The sequence below is a fragment of the Cibotium barometz genome, chromosome 32 (genome assembly GCF_041138505.1).
Source record: "Cibotium barometz isolate CiBa-2024 chromosome 32, ASM4113850v1, whole genome shotgun sequence".
Taxonomy (NCBI): Eukaryota; Viridiplantae; Streptophyta; class Polypodiopsida; order Cyatheales; family Cibotiaceae; genus Cibotium; species Cibotium barometz.
The window spans coordinates 25,737,449-25,762,920 of record NC_141077.1 but is presented as its reverse complement, the minus strand read 5'-3'; the positions used below and the strand labels follow the sequence as shown (position 1 = coordinate 25,762,920).

The following is a 25,472-nucleotide window of genomic DNA, read 5'->3' as shown; positions in this document are numbered from 1 at the left end:
GCAGAGAAGGTAACCCCTAGGTACACGTTGTCGTGACGTGTGCGGTATAGCCAGGAAAGTACACACTTCTAGCTGTGAGAGTAGGTACCAAACCTAACAAAGAAACTCACATACAAAATTTCCCAAGAAGCATAGGACAAGTCCATTTTTTTATGACATATACATGTGTCAATTCATCTCAATACATCCTTGAATTCGTGTACCAAATGCTTGTCCCTTTCCAAGCATAGATTCACTGGCTTCTTTTTCCAAAACCTTCCAGCTAATCACATGTAGGCATAACATAACCTTTAAGTATTTCCAACATACATGTGACCCTTTTCATTCCATACATCCACTGTCACCATTCCCAACATCTCATAATGTTCTTTATCACCTGAAAATCTGGCTTAAAATTCCAACAACTCACAAACACAAGATGATATATGGCATAACTATAACATATTCACATGATTTTTTTTAAAAAAAATCCATGGCCTGCATTCTAGATCCACTAAGATAGAAACAAAATCAATTTTTACTAGAGTCCTTGCTGTATTTCTGATACTTTGATTCCATGTCTCTTGATGCAATATCCTCACATCTCTTCATATCAAGCCACTTTTTATTTACAAAACCTTTAAAGGTTTATTGACACCACGAATTTTCAAACGTGGTAGGTAGGATAGTAAAATGAAATTTTATCAAATTTTCACTTATCTGAAGGCGGGGGAAGCGGATTTCATACGATTTTCTTTTGTAAAATTATATTCCATGCGTCGCTGCAGACGGCGCACAGCTGGCGCATAGCTGAATTTGTGATTTTGAAGAAAGCATATCAATGGGAAGTAATAACTTTGCTCTTTAATTCAAACCCCTACATGCCATTGACAGTCGCTGATAGCATGAAATCAAGCTCTCTGGTCGAACATGCTTCTGTCCCTGGTTTTTTTTCTGCAGATCCTTCTCTGAGAAGCGCCGCTTGCAATTCTCTGGTTTTTCTCCTCTTTCCCGTGAGGAAATCGGCGCCCCACACCACCTTTTGCAGCTAAAAATACGTTTTTCCCATTTTGAATTTTCTCACTGCGCCTACCATTCCACGCATATAATTTTCAAGTGATAACCATTAAAAAAAATCAACCTTCTTCACACCATAACCTTGCTAAGGTTTCCCACACCACATCAAAGAAAGCATCATTTGGCATCCTTATTACACATATGACCTTGCCATCTGAAGCATATGATCATGACCACGACCATTATGTACCATAACAGTTTTCTGTCTCAGTGTTAATATCAACTCAACCATGATAGGCACAGCTTATGAGCAATTCACCATCTCATGGAATCAATAAAGCAGTCAAACCCACAAGCATAATCCAGTCCTATCAAGGCACAAGGTGTCTGCTATCTCCAAAATTCTCCATAAGCATAAAAAACTCCACAATTCACACCACACTGTCAGAGGCTTCGAGACCTAGCTCAGCCTCAGCTCATCTCATTGAACCTCATTTACAATATGAACATATGTACTCAGGCATCATATAATGACTCATCATGGCACTTAACCCCATGCATCTGGATTTGTATTTGATGGCGTCACATGCATGGTTTCACACCATAGACGTGCCATGGCACGACATCCACCCCCTCTAAACCTGCACATCCTCTGGTATGTGCCAAATCATCATCAAGGTCCACATATAACTGGATGTCGTCTTCATCTTCTGCATTACCAGGAAGATCATCCTCTTCCTCTTCAACCATATCCATACTACCACTGTCAAGCCTCTCATCCTGAGTCTCCTGTGAATCAAAAGGATCACTATCATGCCTTCTTTTAAATATCTTGATTCTTTTGCCTGCCACAAGATTCTTTATTTCTGTTCCATCAAGCTCACACAGAGTATACGTGGCATTTCCATGCACATGCTTGACAATGTAAGGGCCAAACCATCTTTTTGCAAATTTTCTTTGAACAGTGAATTGGTTGTCAAGGCTACTATCATACATTAGAACCCAATCACCTTCTTCAATAGGTTTTGGCCGGAGTCTGTGTCTTCTATCAAACCTTTCTTTATTTTTCAACCTTGCATCTTTTAAGCGAGCTTTAGCAAGCTCTACATCTTCAGGCCTCCTCTCCAACTGTCTTATTCGCAATGCAAGGAGGTCATCTCTGCTCAATCCTTCCACCCAGGGTAATACATTCCAAGTTAGAACTACTTCTTTTACTGGCATCACTGGCTTCTGACCATACATTAATTCTGCAGGCATGTATCCTGTTACTGAGCTATGAGTTGTACGGTCAGCCCACAAGGCATATGGTAGCAGCTTTGGCCACTCTCGCATTCTTTCTCTGCATGCCTTAGCCAAAGCCTTAATGATTGGAGGATGTCCTCGCTCACTTTTTCCATTGCCCTCAGGATTGTAAGCACATGTTAGGGATAGTTTGATACCAATTCTAGAGAAGAATTCCCTTGCTTCTTCAACATCTAGCTCACCCCTGTCAGCTGTTATTTTCCCAACACAACCATACCGGCAGATCACATCTTCCAAGAGAAATTTGCATATTGTTTCCGTACTCTTTGTTCTAAGAGCACGCCCCTCTACCTGATTTGTCAAATCTTTTCTTGCAAGTGCTATATACCGCATCTGCCAAATTCCCAAAGGCATTGTAACTAGATCCACTACCCATTTATAGTGCATGGCAGGTGGGTAGGTTGGTTGCAAACCATCACGATGCCGCACATTTGAGTACATTTGGCATACCATGCACGTTTCCACATATTGGGAAATATCCTTGTACATTCCTTTCCACCAATATTTTTCCTTTATTTTGGTAAAGGTGGCCCACACACTTCTATGTCCAGCCCAGAGACTCTCATGGAATTCTTTCACAAGCTTTCCTTGAGTCTCTTTATCACATATGACTCTCTGTGGTATAGCATTCCTCTGCTTAGGATGCTTCCAGAGATACCCATCCTTTAGGAAATAACCATATGCTTTTCTGCGGATCCTCTTAAATTCTGAGTCAGACCAATTTTCTTGCCTTGTCAGAGTACTCAAATATTGACCAATAAGCAACCAATCTCCTTCATATATTTCCTCAATAAAAGACTCAAGTGCATTTGATAGGCAAATATGGTCCCCTTTTGCATATGCTGTAGTATAGAACTTTGTACCCACATCATCAATGTCACTAATCATCTCTTTCTCATCTTCATACCTGGCTCTTGATAGCATATCTGCAACTGGATTATCTTTTCCCGCAATATGCTCAAACTCAGGATTTAGTGACTTGATATAAGCAATCCACCTAAGCATAGCAATATCTGGAGTGGTACAACTTGCTATCATCCCAAGAAGTGGCAAGCAATCAGTTTCCACAAGTACAGATGCCCCAATAAGATATTCTTTTTCACATTTTAGAGCAGTGACTATTCCCCATAACTCTCTCTTGATCTGTGGATACTTTCGTTGCCGAAAGCTTAATATCTTTGCTCCAAATCTAATTACATACCTATGATCATCCTCATCATCTTGTCCTACTGCCCATCCTATCCCAGTAGGACTAGTATCAACTGTAACAATCACAGGCCTGCCACATTCATAATCTGCCTTTCTCAGAGTGGGTGATGATTGGAGCAAACATTTCAACTTCCGCATAGCTTTAATATGTACTGCACTCCACAGAAATTTTTGATTTTTCCTCAAAAGTTGATAAAGAGGATCTGCTACATGTGCATAATGTGGGATCCAAATAACATAAAAGACACATGCTCCAAGAAATCTCCTCAGCTCTGTAACATTAATGCATGTCTCTTTCATTCTTTGTATTGCATCTATCTTGGCTGGACAAGGTCGGCGTCCACTAGTACTACAAAGATGTCCCACTATTAGCACTTCACCAACTCCAAACACTGATTTCAGCCCAGATAAAGTAAGATTCACTTCTTCAAGCCTGGATAGAATCATGTCACAATCCTTTATATGATTTGCCACAAACTTGCGGCACCCCTTTGAATCCAAATCCCCATCTTTGTCTTTCTCATCACAGCCCTTTATTGGCACATCATCCAAAAATGGCACAGTTTTTTGTGGTATGAAGTCTCGTAAGACTTTATTCATTCCATTCATCATATGTGCCACTGAGTTGGTGGCTCCCTGTGGTAAGGTACACATCCTTACTAATCCCAAAGGAGTTCTCATTGTGGTCAAGTCCCTGCTTTGTATATCCAGCTGGAACTGATCATATCCCGAATACAGATCACCCATAGAGTATATAGCTTTCCCTGCAAATGCTTCTGCAAACTCATCCACAATTGGACCTGCTCCCACATTCCTGATTGTGACTTTGTTTACAGGTTGCATGTCTTGAATAAAGCGCAATGTCCCATTTTTCTTTGGTACAGTAAACCATCTGTTGGAATATGGGGCACATGATGGCTCCAAGATTCCCATCCTGATCTTTTCTTTTAGTAATTCCATCAACTTTGGCAAGAGAGCCTTTGGTACTGGAATTGGCCCCGCAGGTTCCAGGGCACATGTGGAACAGTAAAGATCACCATTGGTGCTGTTACACTTGGATCAACACAGCCTATCTCATGCGGCTGAAAAGCAAAGGCTTTCCCATGTTTTACAAGCATCTCCTCAAAGCATTCCCTTTCAACTGGCAACAGAAAATCCTTCTCACCAATCTTCAGCTCTTTTAGAGTTTCTTGAGTAAACTTATGCCCAATTTCCTTCGGATCTCTAAGATTTGGTTGCATAGAAGCTTCATCTATCTTCTCCTTGCTCCCTGGTGGCAAAGGCAAGGCAACTGGTTTCACCTTCTTTGCAACTGTTTTGTACTTTGTATCAACATGAGCATCCATCTCGCAATTCATGTTTTTACATTCCACCCCCTCGAATTCCTGGATTATATCATACATCTCCACAGATGACACCTCTATCATTTCATTTCCACCCTGTAAGCATGCTCTTCCCATATCAAGAAGCACATCCATAGTATCTACAAATGACACCTCATCAAGCACCCCTGAAATAAACTCATTCTTCCCCAAAAAACCACACTGCTCAAGACTTTTTTGTTCATTTTGTATATATTTTCGCATGCCACGCTTCAAATCCTTGCTTTTTACAAAAACTAGTGACCCATAGCTGGAGAATCCCTGAAAATTTGCTGAAAAGCTATTTACATTGATTGAGTCCTACGAGAACTCACTTTCCCTTGTACCATTGGAATCCCGCTTTACAATGGCACCTGGCCAAAATCCCTCATTTCCCTGTAATTCATAAATTCTCTATTTATCTTTGGGAGTGACTGTGCTCGAAGAGACTCACGATTCCTTTCATGGTTAATGCAAACTGTCAAAAACTGAACAGCTTTTTTGCCATCTTTACTCCTTATTCTTGCATATGCCGAGCCATCATCCAAAACCTTTGTTTCCATCCTCACAGCTGTAATGTAGGGTTGCCCAAGGATAAGGGGATACGATGACATCTCCTGAACAAAGAAGTTCTGATCATCTTTCACATCCCCTATAGTTACCCTTACATTTGGACATGCTGCATAAAGTTCTCCAGATGAGTTATTAGCTGCTTTAATCATCCACCCATGATCCACATCCATTGGCCATTTACATTTGTTGTAGAGATTTTTAGCCATAAGATTTATTTCAGACCCATGATCAATTAGAGCGACATATGGCTCTTCCAAATCACCTATCTTGACAAGGGTTTGAGTGGTTGCTCTTGCCCAATGGCTCCTGGAGTAATGACTCTTTGTAAGAACTTCTTTTTCATCATCCTCTTCCACAAAGCGCACTTGTCGTGCCCCATCAGCAGAGTGATTACATTCCACCACATTTTCTCTCTCTTCCTTTTTCTGTACCTGTACTCCATGAGTCTTGGAAGTGCTTGCCTCCCCTTGTGATGGAATAGATTCAATTATGGACTGCCTTTTCCTTCGTATAATATCAATTATCTCATCATGAAATTCTTTCTTTGCAATCCCCAAGACTTCCCCTAGTGTAAATTCCACCCTGCTGTTTAGAATCCTCTCTTCAAGCACCTTTTTGAGATCTGTTGCAGCTTCAATATCAGATTGAAGCTTGTAGAGTGGACTTTTTCCTTTACCCTTCTCCTTCTCATGCTTCATTTTTGCTGGCACTTCTTCCATTGATACTTCCTGTGGAAGTCTGCTATGCGGTGGAGGCATTTGTGATGGCCCAGAATCCTTCTTTTCACTTCCACGTGTAACTCTTTTTGATGGCCCTCCTTCCTCATTTTCCCTTTTTCGCTTCTCCTCTACTAGTGCCTCATTATTTTGGCATTTGGCAATATAGGCATGAATAGATAAAGAATCCACAGGCTCCTCCCAGCCAGTCTCAAGACGTATACAATCACCTGCCTCATGCAAAGCTTGCTTAGACACTTTCTTTGACGCAATTAATTCCATTGTTGATGGCCAAAAATCCTCATTCTCATAATCCTCATCATTCTCAAATCCCTGCTTTAATTGACCAACCTTTAATCCATAGGTTGCTGCCTCAACCATAGAAATGGCATGACTAGCAGCCATATCCTCTACCAGCTTTTTCATCCCTCCTTTCCCAAAGTTTGTACTCAATGGAAGACCAGTCTCTGTAAGATGGATTTTCCCATCTTTGAAAAACACAAGTTGATTTTTAAGAGCTTCTTTATAACTAGCACAATCCTTCTTTGCATGTTCTGGGTCATCACACCATATGCATCTATATGTAAACCCTTCTTTGCTTTGAGGCCTTTGTATAGAAGCTTGCCCCAATGGTAGACCTTTTTCTTCAATCCTGGACATCTTCAATTTTAGGTCACGCATACCCTTGATAAGCTCATCCATCGGCCCATCTACCTTTGGAATTGTAGCAGCTGGTTTGGGTAGATTCTCCGGGGTAACAGCAGTTATGGGGGTTGCAGAGCCCATCACCATTTTATCCCTCCTCCGCTGCCGCTTTGCTAACATGGTAACTGCATCCTCAACATCATTCCAATCACTCTTTAATCCCTGCTCTGTATCCTTATCCTCAAGGAGGATTTCCAATTTCTCTTGGAGATCTTTCCCAGCTGCTTGTAAGAAGAGCTCTGTCTTTTCTCTATCCAAAGTTGTACGCTCTATCCTTGACAGCTGGGCATAGCGCTTCTCAAACTCTCTTAGCAATTCTGTGGCAGAAATTCCCATTTTAGGTTTTGTGACCCATTCCAAGAAAGTTCGTTTGGTCACTCGCTCAGAATCCTCCATGAAATATTCATCCTTTAAAGCAAGCTTGAACTCCTCCCAATTTCTGCCACCATGTGCTGTCTGCAATCCTCTTATGCGCTCTCTTATTTCAGGAACACATACCAGCTCGAAACTTCGAACCATATCCTCCTCAGTCACCCTGTTTAGCTCCATCTCCTTTATATAATTGCGCAGGTACTTCGTGATGTCCTTCCCATCAAATTGATCCACCTTTTTCACAATTGATTGTAATGCTTTGGTCGTGGAAATTTGTCCTCTCTCAGCAGCTTGTTGCTGTTGCATGTACATGGTAAACATCTGAAACATCTGCATAACCCCAGGGTCAAAATGAACCCCCTGACCCTCAGAATTCTCAGCCATAGCTTCCCTGTATATTTCACCACACTCTCACCCCAACAGTTTCACGTCGGGTTCACCAAAAAGCTGTCGTGACGTGTGCGGTATAGCCAGGAAAGTACGAGACTTCTAGCTGTGAGAGTAGGTACCAAACCTAACAAAGAAACTCACATACAAAATTTCCCAAGAAGCATAGGACAAGTCCATTTTTTTATGACATATACATGTGTCAATTCATCTCAATACATCCTTGAATTCGTGTACCAAATGCTTGTCCCTTTCCAAGCATAGATTCACTGGCTTCTTTTTCCAAAACCTTCCAGCTAATCACATGTAGGCATAACATAACCTTTAAGTATTTCCAACATACATGTGACCCTTTTCATTCCATACATCCACTGTCACCATTCCCAACATCTCATAATGTTCTTTATCACCTGAAAATCTGGCTTAAAATTCCAACAACTCACAAACACAAGATGATATATGGCATAACTATAACATATTCACATGATTTTTTTTAAAAAAAATCCATGGCCTGCATTCTAGATCCACTAAGATAGAAACAAAATCAATTTTTACTAGAGTCCTTGCTGTATTTCTGATACTTTGATTCCATGTCTCTTGATGCAATATCCTCACATCTCTTCATATCAAGCCACTTTTTATTTACAAAACCTTTAAAGGTTTATTGACACCACGAATTTTCAAACGTGGTAGGTAGGATAGTAAAATGAAATTTTATCAAATTTTCACTTATCTGAAGGCGGGGGAAGCGGATTTCATACGATTTTCTTTTGTAAAATTATATTCCATGCTTCGCTGCAGACGGCGCACAGCTGGCGCATAGCTGAATTTGTGATTTTGAAGAAAGCATATCAATGGGAAGTAATAACTTTGCTCTTTAATTCAAACCCCTACATGCCATTGACAGTCGCTGATAGCATGAAATCAAGCTCTCTGGTCGAACATGCTTCTGTCCCTGGTTTCTTTTCTGCAGATCCTTCTCTGATAAGCGCCGCTTGCAATTCTCTGGTTTTTCTCCTCTTTCCCGCGAGGAAATCGGCGCCCCACACCACCTTTTGCAGCTAAAAATACGTTTTTCCCATTTTGAATTTTCTCACTGCGCCTACCATTCCACGCATATAATTTTCAAGTGATAACCATTAAAAAAAATCAACCTTCTTCACACCATAACCTTGCTAAGGTTTCCCACACCACATCAAAGAAAGCATCATTTGGCATCCTTATTACACATATGACCTTGCCATCTGAAGCATATGATCATGACCACGACCATTATGTACCATAAAAGTTTTCTGTCTCAGTGTTAATATCAACTCAACCATGATAGGCACAGCTTATGAGCAATTCACCATCTCATGGAATCAATAAAGCAGTCAAACCCACAAGCATAATCCAGTCCTATCAAGGCACAAGGTGTCTGCTATCTCCAAAATTCTCCATAAGCATAAAAAACTCCACAATTCACACCACAGTGTCAGAGGCTTCGAGACCTAGCTCAGCCTCAGCTCATCTCATTGAACCTCATTTACAATATGAACATATGTACTCAGGCATCATATAATGACTCATCATGGCACTTAACCCCATGCATCTAGATTTGTATTTGATGGCGTCACATGCATGGTTTCACACCATAGACGTGCCATGGCACGACAACGTATGATGTCACCACCTCCACCTGGCGTCCTGCGAGAGTGAATGTCAGCTGACTCCTGCCCTGTCTCGATGTATGAAAGACCATAACCTTGGTTTTTCCAAGGTTCACAGTAAGACCCCTCTGTGTGCAGAAATCATTGAGTGCATGTAGATGCTGCTGTAGACCTCCTGGAGACTTAGACACAATACAATATCATCAGCATAAAGCATAATATGTACTGAGGTACCTGCTAGATCAACTCCATCTCCACCTCCCCGTGTAATGAAGTCAGCCACCTCATCAATGTGTAACCCAAATAGCGTGGGGGAAAGTGGGCATCCTTGCTTCACACCAATGGTGCTAGCAATAGTCTCGGACATACCTCCTGGGCATCTGACTCGCCTAAAAACCTGCTCATATAATGCATAGATGTCCCATGTCATATCTGCTGGTATGCCAAGAGACTGCAGGCGCTGAAAGAGCCTCTCTCGTGGTAGTGTGTCAAATGCCTTGCGGAAATCCACAAAGCAGCAATAGAGCTTTCTCTTCCTCACTCTGGCATGATCAATCATACATCTCAAAGTGAATACATGGTCAGTGGTAGAGAAAGCTCTCCTGAAGCCTGCCTGCCCTGATGAGCATAAACCTGCTCGCTCAGCATATAAGCTAAGCTCTTGCTCCAACACTGCACCATAGAGTTTGGCCAACACATGGCCAACCATAACCGTCCTGTAGTTGCTTGGATCGAGCATATCCCCTGTTTTGTGGATCGGCACAATGGTGTGCATCGTCCACTTCGCAGGCAAACCCTCTGCCAGTGCCCTGTTAAACAGGTGTGCAAGAAAAGGGGCTAAAGAATCTACTGCATATATGAGATGCTCACCCTGTAGGCCCATATGGTCGGCGGCCCTCCGTCCATGCTGTAGGCGGTGGATAGCTTCCTTTACCATCGAGTGGGTAAAGAAGCTAGCTGTGGTAGGTCGAGGCTCCTGTGGCTGAGGTATAGGTGGCTGTGTGGGGCGTGGTATAGGCCCTCTGCATATGTGTGCCATGTGTGTGGGTTTGCAATAGGTGTCGGTGTCCGGGGCTCTCTGAAGTGCCGCCATGAGATAGGGCTATCTCTACTCATGAAGAAATGGAAGATCTCTAGCTCCTGAATCTCTGCGAAGGCCCGCCTTTTGCGGCGAGTAAGTCTCCTCATCTCTCTCCTCGACTCCTGCTTTGTGATGGCTCCCAAGGCTCTCTGTATGCGGAGCCGTGAGTATAGGGCTCTGCAATCGTCATTATACCCAGGAAGAGAGAGAGAGCCGTGGCCCTGTGCTCCCTGCTGAGCTGTGTGGTGCCTGCAGTCTGCCCGCCAGCCCACCAAGGGGGGGAGAGAGAGAGAGAGAGAGCACTTCAGTCCTGTGCGCCCTGCTGGGCAGCCTTCCGGTTTGTTGCAAAGAAAAAGAGGGCAAGAGTTGCTGCCCGGCCAGCCTGTCTACCTTCCAACTTGCTGTCCAGCCCGCTTTACTAAGAGAGCCAAAGCATGTGTATGCTGTCTGACTCCTAGCCAGCGAGAGAGAGAGAGAGTGCAGTCCAACACTGCGCTGCCTTCCATGCGTGGGAGAGAGAGAGAGAGAGCAGTCCCACCTTGCGCTTGGAGCCCCCAATCGCCAAAAAGCACACCTCCCTATGCTGCAGCCCACCTCTTGAAAAAAAAAACCTGTGTAGTTGCCCGACTCCCTCCAAAAGAGGAGTTTTTCTGCAATAATAGCATAGGCCCCAAGAGCCACGATTAGGTAAAAAGGGAGTTCTTTATTTTATTGGGTTTTCAACCGTTTGTCCCCTCCAAACCATTGTTCACAACACCCCCCCCCATGGGGTTTTGAAAAGGGAACTTTAATAATTTGGCCTCAAGTGTGAATGTTTAATAAAAGTCCTGCACACTGTCCACCATGTCCCCGTGCACACTTGCATACTGTCAAGAGAAAAACACAGGGTCGTGACACGATCAGCAACAGTACCTGTATGGGAGGTGGCCAGCAGCAGCACCAGCAGTAGTGTTTGTAGGGGAGGCAGCCAGCACTAGCAGCGCTTGTAAGGGAGGCGTCCAGCACCAGCAGCGCTTGTAGGGGAGGCAGCCAGCACCAGCAACGCTTGTAAGGGAAGGCAGCCAGCACCAGCAGCGCTTGAAGCAAAGGAGGCCAGCGAAAGGAGAGCGGGCAGCCCACACAACGAAAAGAAAAATGATGGATCTTCGCCACCCTCCTTTGAATCTCCTTCAGTGAAAGTGATTCTCCCCCCTGCATGCGCTTGTTGAGTTTGTCCACCAACCCCAACAATATGTGGGGGGTCACCAAGTATGAGTGGGTGGCCCTCTCCACAACCTTTGGTTCTTTGTGTGCACAAGGAAGGGTGCCCACTGGGTTGGGCCCTGGGCACACTCATTAAATGTCCACTCACTTATTACTAGTGTGAACCTGCAAAGGTTATAACTTTATAAAGAGATTTTTAATAAAAATAACCAAAGTTTTTGAGCAAACTTACCCCCTATTCATAGGCCACAAAGCACTTCAGACTACACGGCACTCGCACAGTTCATGGGTAGGCATCCCAGGCTTGTGAACTGGACATTCATAGCGGGCAAACACACGAATACAGGTCACGCGAAAACAATGTCAAGATTGTGAACATGTGTGCATGTGCACTTGATTTATGGACAAATCTCCCGGTCATGGAACATGTACATCACTAGCATTTCCGGGCACGAATCTGGCACATCGGAAAGCGCGGAATTGGGACACAGAACAGTCAGATCCACACAGTGGCCACATTTGGGCGCAAGAAACTAGCCACATTTCGGCATGAGAAATTGGGGGAAACCATACAAATGGCCAAATGATGACAAAAAAAATGTTGTGCACAATTCACTACCACGCTGATGCTGTGCCTGTGCTTGCTGTATACACTACACCAGTGGGCTTGTCCCCACATATGTATTGCAAGATGCTTTGTATGAAGTTGACGGGATCTTTGATCTAGTCCAACACTTTGTGCAAACAATAAAAAAGAAAGCACAGAAAAACAATAACAAATATTGGGGAATATGGTAGTTGATGATGAGGCTTTTTCTTACTGGATCCAAAGTACACGCACTATAACTGGCTATGGGAACCCATGTTCTTCTCACCAGTATTCCTACACCACAGATCATGTTTGGATGCATACTCCCCTTTCATAGTAATCCCTATACAAAAAGTTAGAAAGCAGAGTTCAATAAATAATACATATTAGTGCCTTTATAAGTTATGCAGTTGAAGATATTACTGCACAACTAAATGTATGGGTCGGTCGCATATTTTCTATAAATCTCATGTGTTAGAACTTAGGGGGGCTATCTTTGTACTAAGAAACCCTCAAATTAAATTTAATTCCATGCCCCAAAGCAAGCTATTATTTTACATCCAGATATGATCGATCAAGTGTTTAATTAACAGACTGGACTACATGAAGAACATTATTTGTGTGGGGCTCCCATCTTACAAAGCATGGTTTTCTGTTGCTCTCATTAGTGATCCAAGCCTATCCTACATCCAGGAAATTCCCAAGCCTGTATCTTCTACCCATCCGAGCACCAGCATGTACAAATATGAGAGTTATGTCAGATGTGATACAGGACTGATTGCAAGATACGTGCTTGCATCTGCATTGAGTGCAAGATATAGGCTTGCATATGCCTTGCATGCAAGATACATACTTGCATCTGTTTTGAGTGCAAGTTACAAATTTGTTCTGTAGGGAGATCAGAATAAGGCTTGCTATAGGACTCCGATGAGAGCAAGAGAAACAATGTTTTGTAAGATGTGAGATTTCTTGCAATGAAAAACTTTTTGTATGAATTCCTGATTGATTGGGCATGGATCTGAAAGTAAGAATTGCTTGGCTTTTACTGCTTGTGACTTTATTTGGTTGTTTCACAAGATGGATTTGTTCTCTGTTTCATAAATAAATATGTGGCTGATTGGAAGATTTATTTCTGCTTTCTAGCTTCTCGTTTTGCAAATTATTAAATAAAAGAGGGTGGCGGGGGGGCTTACAAGGCAACCTGTAGATTATCTACGCAAGAAGACCAACTACAACAACTCCCTCCTCTTGTTGCTCGTGATAAGGTAGAGGGAGGAGTCAATGGGATGTGTACAGGTAGGTGTGTTTGCATGGACAAAAGGGGCTGCTGGTATGTGTGCCTCGACCAGCATAGGATCCATGCCCGTGTAAGGGCTTTAAAAGGCTGTGAGAAGCAGTATGGAGGCAATCAGGCTGCTCATGTATAACCAGCCATGTGAGTGCAGGTGGGCATAGGTAGTGGACTACATGTGTGTGAGGTGGCTATCAGAACATTTGTGGGCCACTCTTAGTGCACATGTGGGCTTGCTATCAGCACACATGAGGACAACCACCAGGCACACATGAGACAGCCTTGAAGTGCATGTGTGGCAAGCAAGGATTGCATGTGAGGCAATCAGGTATTGTCCAACGTGTGGCAAGATGGGTTTGCACATGTGGCAACCTATATATCGGGTCACACTTCTGGATGAGATACATTCTTCGAAATGAACAGATGTCCCATTCAGGTGTGGCTTTAAACTTGTGAGATTATAGCTTGCCCAAAATCACATCTGCACCTCTCAAAGGTGTGACGAGGAAATTATGCATGAACTCAACACGTTGAATTACTAATTTGGGATTATCCTATGTATGCCACCTATGGGGTAGCAAATGCCTGATGAACAATCTATAGAGCAGATGATTTGATAGATAGGTTGTAGGATGGTTGCCTATTTTACAAAGGTTGACCTTTATACTGATTATCACCACATATGTATATCCGAGGAGGATGTCTTTAAGACAGGTTTCTGTACGCGATATCGCCGGTACGAGTTTCTCGTCTTATGTTTTGGGCTTACGATTGGTCTTGCTACTTTTCAAGAGATGATGAATGATCTCTTTCAAGATTATTTAGGGAAGTTCTTTGTGGTATTCTTCGATGATATTTTAGTTTACAGTGGTACCGTCGAGGAGCATATTAAGCATCTTAGGTTAGTCTTGGGGATTCCTAGACAGGAACGACTGTTGCTAAACTCTGTAAGTGTGAGTTCCTATGTAAGGAGCTCACAAACCTAGGTCATCGGATTTCTTGGGATGGTACGAGCATTGATCTTGAGCGGATCCAAAAGGTGTTGGACTGGTCGGTTCCTTGGACAGTGAGGCAACTTCGGGCATTCTTGGGATTCATTGTCTTTCTTAAAAAGTCAGTGAAGGATTATTTGAATCTGACCGTTTCTTTCACGAATCTTTTGAGAGATCGGGGATGAAAGTCCATTACTTGGAATGAGAGGTGTGATGAGGCTTTTCATACTCTCAAGATCAAGGTGAGAGAAGCACCAATTTTAGCAATATGGGATCTTGGCCAACCATTTTTGGTTGAGAGACTGATGCAAGTGAATACGCAATAGGGGTTGCCTTATTCCAAGGGAGTTGACTTGTGGCATTTGAAAGCAAGAAGCTTGAAGATAGCCAGGTTAGGTGGCATACTCGAGAGAAAGAATTGTATGTAGTTATACATGCATTGAAAATTTGGAGATATTATTTGTATGGATCCAAATTTGCTGTCTTGACTGACCATGAGTTGATCAAGTACATTTGTGATAGACGTGAGTTGAGACTAGAGAGGGAGGAAGGCAGGGTGGGCGGAGCTTATTCCCGACTCTGATATGGAGAGTTAGTATAGGAAGGGTAGTTTGAACCGGGTTGTAGATGCTTGAGTCCAATTGGAAAGGTGAATCTTTTGAGTTTCATCGATATTAGTGCTGACTTGTATGATTCCTTGAGAGGGCTGTGTCGAACCGATAGGCATTTTAGTCGGTATTGGCAATTGGTTATGGCAGGGAGCTCCATAGTTTTAGACCAGGACTATGCGGTCAATGCGGTCATGGGTGGCTGGTAGTTAGTATTTGATCAGAAACGGATTATTGTTTCGGGATGATAGTCTGTGTATGGGATTGTGCTGAGATCATAGTTGTTTCACGTACTGGTACGAATGGGTTCGTACTGTACGGTTCGTACGGTACGATTTCTTTTTGAATGTTTCCTCATAATCAATGCCATATGTCTACACATATCCTTTGGCTACCAATCTAGCCTTGTACTATGGCTCCTCTTACAGCTGAGTATATCGGATCTTTGGATAATACAAAAGTTATGAAGCAGGACCGGCTAGTGTCGGATCTTTGGATGATACAGAAGTTATGGAGTATATGGCTCCTCTTACAGTTGAGGACAATTGTTAGAGACAGTTATTCATTTGTTATGGGGATGCCCCTCTTCTCGTGCTCTCTTGGACAGACTGTCAAGGCACTTGAGATTGCGATTTCCCAACTACTTCTTCGGGACATTCTTTTGGATGTTCCGCCGCCTTTCTTTGTCTTTGCCAAATTACACAGTTTTCCTTTCGTGGAATAGATATTGGGCTTTATGGGCAATCTACCATTCACGAAATTAGCTGATTTTTTGCCATGATGAGATCATATACTTTCCTTTTTTTAGGAAGTCTCTTTACCTTTCACTTCGAGGTTCTTTTGACCTCGGAGATCTTTCCTCTCAACAGTTGGAAGTGTTTTTCCATTGTTTCTGATATTTGAGTAGTGGCTGTCCCACCTTGGGACAGTTGTGAATGTACCATACAATGCTGAATGAAGCAGTGGTTTCACAAAGAAAAAAAGGTGTGTTGGGGGGGAGAGGATGGATGGATGTATGTATGTACGTATGCATGGATGGATGTAGATCTTGGATTGTCGAACTGAGTCTTCTGTGTATTGAATGTTTTTTAGGAGTAAGCTAGTTATTTTCTGATCCAGGTGTTGCTCATGGTTGGTTATGTCTTAGCTGCACAGGGTACATAATCCAGTTGCTGGAGTAATTGGCATTGGCGTTAGTCAAAGTCTGGGCAATAAAATCTTGAGGTAATGTGTAGTGTAACTACATCTAGATTAAAAAAGAACTAGATATATTTAATATGATGATGAGAGAAGCCAGGTGAGCTATCAAGGATTTTGAGAGAGATTTCTGAGCAGTTGTGAAATTCTGTGCATTTTAGTCAGGGTCGTGATGGAACAGTGAAAATTTGGGAACTTGCAGAGGGATGCCTGTCAAGGTACTACTTTTGAGGTGTAAACTAGTCTAATGTGATAACTCAATGTTTAATGGTCCTGTGTGACTTCTGCCAATGCACAGTGAATAGTCTTGCGGATCATGATTTGTATGCCTTTTCATGCTAATAAGCTGGGACCAAAATAGACGGTTGTTTTGCATACTAAAGGCTCACCCATTAAACCTCTTTATCTAAAATGTAAAGAACTAGTGTACTATCATGATGCAATGAGAAGCTTAAATTTTTAATTCTGACCTCAAGGTGGTAAAGGGATCTGTTTATGGTAGTGCAGGCAACCTTTGATGACTATCCAAACAGAGGCATACAATTTTTGCAAGCTTTCAATCTGCAGACCCGCTTCATGTGCAATGGATCCTCAGATGAGTGAAAACTCGGCTGCACCTTTTTGCAAAGATCCAGATGGTGAGAATACTCAAAGAACATGTACAAATCGTGTATGCAACCAGAGAATTACTTTAGAATTCTTGGTCTCATTGGTTTATTTGCAAGGTTAAAACATATAAAGACCATTTAATCTATTAAACCTTTTCTCTTGATTGGGTTTTGGTTGCAGTTAGTGAAGGGTCTCCTATTGAGGGCGGGGGAAAGACCTTCTTGGCTTTAGCTGGGAAAAATCCCTCTGTGGTACCTCTTTTTGATCCCAATCGTTCATGAGAAATATATGATCACAGTGGTTCTATTGTGCTGATAAATTTTGTATTTTTCGTGATAAAAAAGCCCTGCTTTTATTTGTAATGTTGGGCTTATGTCAGGTGGAGGTGTGGGATGTGGAACATGGTAAGCTAGCTATTCAATTTGGCCAAGGTACGTCTGGCGACTCGGAAAATCAAACAAAGTCTTCAGGTACTACTGCAATCAGCTCTTTGTACATACAATTCCGAATTTGGGGAATCCGAGTCCATATGCAAGTGAAACTTTCTGCCCTGTTAACCTACTAAGCCAGAGTTGAAAGTACCCTATATAATCTCAAGGTTCTATTTGCCCCCATCTAATGGATCAGCCATGAACGTGTCCACAATTCGTGTTGTTGGTGTGGCCTTTCAGAAACTGAAGTTATTATTGAGGATACTCCTGTCTTGAATGAAGCCTTTGTGTGTGCTGTAAATAATTTCAGACAGAGAAGGCTATTGGATTTCACTTGGCGAGGATCTGATATGCAATGCCTAGGAGAGTGATGGGCAGTGAATATCTGGTGGTTGCCTCCTTCCTTTGGGATTAGGTACATTATCTCTAGAGATGCTTGGAGTGAGGTAGGGGACACTCGCCAAGTGTGTTTGGGCAGGGTCTGGCACAAAGTCCTGTAATAGTCTGTGATGATCTCATGCATACCCTGTGTGCGCGCATGCATGCACTTCTCTTTTTTATCTGGGGGAGGGGGTTGTGTTTTGTAGCCTTATCGATTGCAGATGCCGTCGTGCATTCGATGGGATCATGTTGAGGTAAGGAGGTCCCTGATGACCCTCTCTCCTACATGGGTTGAAAAGGACGCCCTATGTGGTCACTCATACTCCATCGTTGAACTTTTGTTGGCCTTGACAACCTTTATGGCCTCGATTTGAGTTTTGAGAGCCTGCTGTGGGGATCATGGACTGGTGAGGCAAGGCTCTCACAGCCTGTTCCCTAACAGCTAGCAGCCGAACTAATGAAGGAAGTGGCTAACTTCATAGAGGGTGATTGTGAGTTTTTGAGGAGGTTTCTTTGAAAAGTTCAAGTGCCAAATTCCATGTGTCTCAAGCTCGGAGCTGTGAGCGCCCCCCCCTCGAGCTGTGCCTGCCCGCCATCACCACCAGCATCCTTCTCCCGTGGTTCTGCCTTCGCTGCCCTCCTTCGCACTGCTGCCTGCAAGCCCCCCCTGCTCGCTGCCCCCTCACCTGCGTGCCTCCGCTTGGCTTGTGCCGCCTTAGCCCCCCCCCCCCCCCCCCCCCCCCCCCCCCCCCGGCCTCTCACGCCCCTCTCCCTTGTCTCCCTTTTGGTTTCGCCTCTCCATTCACGCCTGGTCCCCTGTTTTATCAGCAGGCAGTTTTTTTTTCGTTTCTTGGGCATCTTTATCCTTCAGCAAGAATCAGCCTCTTCTGGTCTTCACCCCTCAGGAGGGCAACCGCTTTGTCATCCTTGACCGAGGCTACCATCCCTTGCCTATCGTTCTCAGAAGCGGACCTCCAGCTCCTCGCTTCGACAGTCACATCCCTAGGAGCCTCCACTCTAGTGTGCAATATTGTTGGTAGGTGCCCGGTGCACGGACAGCTAAGGGGTTATTTTATAGGCTAGCCTCCTTGGAGTGCCTGTAAAGATTACCAATATTCATGCTTTGGGGCGTGGCTACTATTAGATTGAGTTTGACTCGCCAGCGGTGTCAAATAGAGTCATGCAACTAAGCCATGTTGCTCTACGCACGGCATAGGCCTTTTCTTTGTTGTGAGGTGGCAACACGGCTTCGACCCAGCATCTGACCCACTGGCTGGTGTTTCAGGCTTTCTTGTCGTGACAGTCTTCTTCCCATGCCTCAGGAAGGAATACCTTCCTCTCCTCCCGGTGATTGGTGGAGCCATTTGGAGAGAGATGGAATCCCTCCCCACTGCCACTTCGGCCCTCACTTGGGCCGCCTAGATTCCATCCCTTCGCATTTGTGTTGCCTCTCTAGAGGAGACAGTGCCGCATGTCATATCCCTTCCTTGTCTCCGGGGAGACCCCATTATGTAGAGATTAGAGTACTTTGGTCTCCCAGGCCAATGCTTCATATGCAGGCAAATGGGACATCTTGCTAGAGCTTCTTCTCGTTGCCAGTCATGGAGACCACCTCTGGTGGTCCCTACTCTCGGTCCCAACACAAATCCTCCTTAGGGGGCTGGGAGGGATGTAAGCCCCCAAGCAGCAAAGCCCCAGGACCCGGCGGCGGACGACACTATTGTTGGAGAGTGGCAGACCGTTGGGCCGCTAGCTGATTTCCAGAGCTAAGTGGCACCGCCGTGCACGCCAAGTTGGCAGAGCACAGAAGGATTTGGTTGTCAGAGAAACGTTCCAAGCATTTATCACAGCGTCCACCCGACGGCGATGCTCCCCAAGTCACTTCGAGGAACCCTCCTCCGGCCCCTCCGGTTTGGAGGCTGTCACCCCACCGAGTTTCCTCTTCAGGTTCACAGATTCAAGTGAGGCCAGCTGGTCCTAGCGAGCCCCCTCCCCACCCTCCCTTTCTGGAGGATTCCTCCCTACCGCTTCCATCTCCCTCTTCCCAACTTCCCTCCTCCCTCTCCTTTCCCCAACCCTTGCCTCCGAATCTCTCTCTCTTTTTTTTTTTTTTCGTGAAATGGTGTTTTATATTATATGTAAAAATGTACATCAACCACATGGCTCACACAGAACCTATGGCCCCAAAAAACCCCCCACAAAAGATCCTCTAAAGGATTATGACCATGCAAACCTGTACACTAATAAGAAAGCCTCCTAGCCAAATAAGCATCCCAGATAAAAGCATCAAGATGAGCCAGCCGAGCCGCCGTAGACCATTACGAAATAACATCTGCATCCACTAGCTGAGCTGAGAGAAGAGAAGAAAACTGCCAAAGCAGCAAACCGTGGATATGTAGAATGTGCCCATGTATTCCAGACGAGGAATCAAAGATGAACCCATTCCGTGTAGTCCAAAATATGCCAAAGTCCTGTCCATCTAAGGAAATGGAATATCACAAGGTGACTGTCCGAAGTAATGACTTGAGGACAAATCCCAAATATCCACTGATGAGCCGAAATAGTAGACCTCTCTACTGCCTCCCAAACGAATCTGACGGGCCACTGGACAACTCATGAACAGATGCATAACTGTTTCAGTGCATGTCGTGCAGAAGAAGCAAGAGGCCAATGTAATTTTACGACGGCTGAGCTGATCCCGTGTAGGTAACCCTCCCGTGTAGGTAACCCTCCCACCAACATCCTCCAAATGAAAACCTTACCTTGGTAAGGGAGTAACCCTCCCACCAACATCCTCCAAATGAAAACCTTACCTTGGTAAGGGAGTTTAGACTGCCAACCACGCATAAGAGTTTTCTACCACCATGATTTAGACTTGTGCAATCCCCACACCTTATTGGCCTTGGCTGAAACCCAATCTTTCTCTGATACGAGCTTATGATAGACCTGGTTAGCTGAAAGTGATATCAAGTCACCAGATTTACATAGTGCCCAATCAAGCCAAGGCTGATCTGCAGATGGCCGAGGCAATGGAGTAAAAGGCTCAACTGCATGCATGATGTCAACCCAGAGTGGCTGAAATGTCCGAGGAATCCTAAAGTGCTGCCGAATTCATAATAACCTGAGCTACCTTAAACCTCACGTGCATAGGCCACCCTTGAGCTTTCCAATACATAAATTTACCCGAGATCCGAGCAGAAATCCAAGCAAGAAGCGCTTGGGGGTCCACATCCACACCCACCGGATACCCAAGATGACGAACAATGTCTCCTGTATGCACCACACGGCCTTGCCACCCTAATGCCTCAAGATCGAATTCCGTGCATACAATGAGGGCTGATTTTGTTGAATTTATTTTCAGCCCAGAAGCCAATGCAAAATTATTCCAAGCTTCCATTGCTCGATCTATATTGGCTTTTTCGGCCCTGAGAAACATAAAAGTGTCATCCACAAGGGCTTGAGCAACCAATTGCTTGCCATGAGGGAGATGCAAACCAACCACTTCACTATGCGATGCCATAGCATCTAGGCGAGATAACATAGGATGAGTGGCAATGGCAAAGAAAAGAGGGCTAAGAGGACAGCCCTGCCGGAGAGAACGGGTGAGAGAAATACCATCCGAAAGTCCTCCATTGAGCATAATCCGCGTGATAGAGCTAGGGCCAAGTAAATGCACCAAATTAGCCATTTTGGGACCAAAGCCCATGGCTGTCATTAACTGAGAAAGGAAAGACCAGCTGACATGATCAAAAGCTTTTTCAAGATCCAACTGCACCATCACAATCTCTTGCTTCTTTGCCTTGGCATAATCCACTCCAATTTGAACATTAAGAATATTATGCAAAATATTCCTGCCATGCACAAATCCATATTGATATGGATGAATAAGAGTAGGAAGCACCTTCTGCAAGCGATTGGCAAAAATCTTTGTAAAGATTTTATACATAATACCCATAAGTGAGATTGGGCGCCATTGAGCCAAAGAAGTAGGCGAAGGGACTTTGGGCAACAAACGAAGTATGCCCAACTTCCAATCGGCAGGCATATATCCCTCATCCCAAACCCTTTGACAAATAAGTGTCAAAGGCTCTGCAAGCTGATCAACATATTTTCGGAAAAATTCATTTGTCAAACCATCCCAACCAGGGCTCTTTCCTTGCCTCCGAATCTCTCTCTCTCTCTCTCTCTCTCTCTCTCCCCCCCCCCCCCCCGCCCGGTCCTCTTCTAAGCCCACACTCCCCCCTCCCTCCGCCTCTCTTGAGCATCCCAACCGGCCTCCGGCTGTGCCAAACCCTAAGTGGAGGCAGCCACAGCGAGTTCAGTCCGCCAATTGATTCATAGCTTCATGGAGCCGGTAGATATGACCATTGCCACCTCCCCAGTGAGGGCTTTCCCACCAGAGTCGCCAGGTGCCCCCCCCTCTAGGATCTTGGGGCAGCCAATGGATTACAATTTCTTCCGGTGTCTCCCTGTCAAAGGAACTGATATTTTCAAGGAGACCATGGCTCCCATCTAGATCTGTGTGGTGTTTCATTATGCCAGGCCATCCACGCCAGAGAGTGGCACGATGATCTTCTCCTTTCCCTTGAGTGCAGCCCTGGGGATAGATTGGGATTTGGAGTTAGTGTCTGCCGCCATGAGCATTCTCGTAGATTCACCGGAAGTGGAGCTTTTGCATCATCTACATGATTTGTGCTTCACCGACGTGCTTACCCTTCTTTGGCCCCTAGCTCGGATGGAGCTGGGAGGCTCAGGCAATAGAGATTAGGACAAGGAGGTGGTGTCCTCTAGCTTGGAGGTGTTGCTCTTTGTGTACCTTCATATCTCAGTTGCAGTACCCCTTCCCCCCTCCTATAGGTACGTGCATTGTGATCGATGGAGGGATAGCAAGAGTTGTATGGAAGAACAGGAGAGAATGTCCCATCCAATTTTGACCCCTTTGCCCAATTTTACATGATTAGTCATTTTCTCCCAAATTTGTATCCATGTGCTAGCAGGCTGTCCCGTGTCCTTGTGGAGGTCCTGAACGCCTAAATCGTCATCATCAAGGAGGTGCCACTATTTGGGTTCAAGGCACGATTGCTCACGTTAAAAAAAAAAAAAACGTGACGTTTCACCATTAAAAAAAACGATTAAACCTCAGCCTCATACATAAAAGTTTATTTTTTTAAAGACTAAGCCACGTGGGTACCAACAAAAAACGGCTAGTTTCATAGCCAAAAAAAAAAAAAAACGAATCGTTCGTTCCCGACCCGACAGGCTGTGTACGTGCTTCTTCTCCAGAGGCCAACAGTCCGCGTTTTTTTTTCTTCTTCCTCACGGTGGCTCCCCTCGACTACATGCTGGCGATTGCCCTTGCCAATGGGCCCTGCTTGACATGGCTGGTGGACTCCCATTACTACTGGCTCGTGCAACCGGCCTGCTTCTGTTAAACAACAATTGGTGGTGACAAGTCCATCACAGCAGGCTCCACCGGTGTGATCTTTCCATTTAAAAAAAAAAAGAGTTCAGACACAACCCAAGAATGTGGTATTTTTATATCAGAGAGACCTGTCGTTTCATCATCTTTAGAGCATAACACACTTCGGGCACTAATGTCACATTCTATAGACTGAAGGCACCAACTTATATCTGCTGGACACACTTCACCGTTTTACATTAAATTTTCTTACGGCGGTGGCTTATGGCCGAGGGACCATACGAATTCAGCTATATCTAGGAAACACCCTCTCCTGCACCTGTGCCTCCTCTTGCACCTGTACCAGCCCCTGCTCCTCCAGCCTACTTCCCCGTATCCAGGTTGCCACACCCACATCCTGTGATCGGGAATTTGACGTGTGGATTTTCAGAGTACTTACCTCGCCCACGAGACCTTACCCATTACAGTTTCCTTTTGGAGCAGCACCCTTACCTTGGCCTCGCTGTTACGACCCTGTTTTTTTCTTTGGACAACAAGCAGGTGGGCACAGGCACGGGATGGACAATGTGAATGGCATGTCTGAAATTGAGAAGGGAACTCATGTGTGGACAGCCCAAGTGTGAAGGGGACAAAAGGATTTTGAGTTTATAAGGTTTTAGAGCCTTTGATGATAAAATAATATTATTATATTTGAAGGCATGCGTTTTTGCTATTGCTTTTAGTTTTTGGAGAAAAGCAGGTTGAGGTGCCTCCTTTTAAAGCCTAGGGTGGAGGATTCCGAAGTATGGTGGCGTGTGGCGCTTCTCTTGGTTTTTGGTTGTGGCGTGTGGCATGTGGCGTGTGTCGTTTCTCTCCATTAGTGGCTGGTCGTCAGAGAGCGCTGGCGACTCCCAAGGATTGTGGCAAGCAGCGTTGTACTTGGGCTAGGCTGCAGCAATCGCATCCAGGCACAACACGCATACGTGGGCTGAGCTGGAGGCGTACAGGTTGGCAGGACAAGAAGCACAAGTAGGCTGGGCTGCAGGGAGCATTGGGCGACCTTCTGCAGCGTGGAGCAGTCCACATGCACGTGGTGGCTGCGTGTGTGGAAGCAGTCAGGCTACCCGGCGACGTGCGACGGGTAGCCCGGCAACCTACTCACGCGCACCAGCACTACACACGACTGGCCTTCCTTTGCTCGCCAGTCCTATTCTGAACAGTACCCATCCGACCGCAGGTACGAGTACCCCTATGAGGAGAACGCCTCTCGCGTCGCTCGTACTCTCAGCAAGCGACGACATCTCTTGCACGGCTGCGTCTGCTTGAAACGTCGCAAGTAATAGCGTCGACGCCGCTGCACCCAGGCCTACGGCGCCTACTAACCCCTTCGACGACCTCATCTTGCTAATCTGGTTCAGCGCCGGCTGCAGAATGTTGAAAAGCACCCAGGCTACGGCTGGCACTAGCGCGTGAGTAGCAAGCCTAGCCCTCTATTATCATCCCCAGCCTAGCCCTCTATTGTCAGTGTGTACAGCAGCATCAACAGCAAAAATCGACGCCTCCTTTTCTGCAACAGCATCAACAGAAATTCAGCCTGCAAATCTCAGAGAAATTCAAAAATTAAGAGGTATTTGCCTTCAATTTTGGGAATTTCTTATCAATTCAATCCATTGAGCAGGTACAGGTGCCGAATTACTCAATGTCTGAGCAAAATTGGCAAAATTGGGTGACATTGGTCACAATCAGGATCAATTTGCAGGAAATTATATGTTGAAATTTGGGGCTTTTGATGTAATTGTGCAATTAAGCATTCATACATGCTGTATGATGTGAGAAATCGCACATTCGGGCAAAATTGCAGCAAATTGCAGTGCAAATCAAGGGGCTTTTGTGCCGATTAAGTTGATTTGCATGCAGGCACTCGCAGTTGATGCTTTGGGCAACGTGTTGATGCCTGTCAAGCACTCAATGTGCCTGTAAATCAAGGGGCTTTCATGTATTGGATGTATATGTGACCAGGGGGAAGCACTGTGAAGACTCTGGATGCCTTCATGTGCGTCAATGTACCATGTATGATCAGCAATTGATCTTAAATCAAGGGCTTTTCAAGATCGTATGCTTGTTGAGCTTGGCAAAGCAGCAGGCAAGACTCTTATGCCTTGAATCCTCAGAAATCAGCTTGCAGTCAAAGGGGCTTTTGCCCAATTTCTGTTCGGGACTGTTGTATGCAGTGTTCGGGACTGTAAAAGTCTGATTTTCACTCATTTGGACAGCCAGGAGAGCATTTATTGCTACTGTACCTGCTGGTACAGATTTGGCACAGCTTTGTGCAAGTTTTGGCATGGCTGTACACTGATTTGAGTGAGGAAAAGGTTCAATTTCAGCTTCTGTACTTGCCGGTACAAGTTTGGTACATCATTGG

At 44.8% G+C, this 25,472-nt stretch overlaps 1 protein-coding gene across 6 annotated transcripts in view; it reads left to right on the top strand.

Moving 5' to 3' along the window:
* Nucleotides 1-25,472, top strand: part of EMB2757 (Transducin/WD40 repeat-like superfamily protein) — a 121,403-nt gene that overhangs the window by 37,008 nt on the left and 58,923 nt on the right. For all 6 annotated transcript variants that reach the window (XM_086772149.1, XM_086772146.1, XM_086772148.1 and 3 more), the window contains 5 exons: nt 16,190-16,258; nt 16,393-16,449; nt 16,739-16,869; nt 17,021-17,091; nt 17,220-17,310. In XM_086772149.1, the coding sequence (XP_086628275.1) occupies nt 16,190-16,258; nt 16,393-16,449; nt 16,739-16,869; nt 17,021-17,091; nt 17,220-17,310 (419 nt within the window). The remainder of the gene's footprint in view (nt 1-16,189; nt 16,259-16,392; nt 16,450-16,738; nt 16,870-17,020; nt 17,092-17,219; nt 17,311-25,472) is intronic.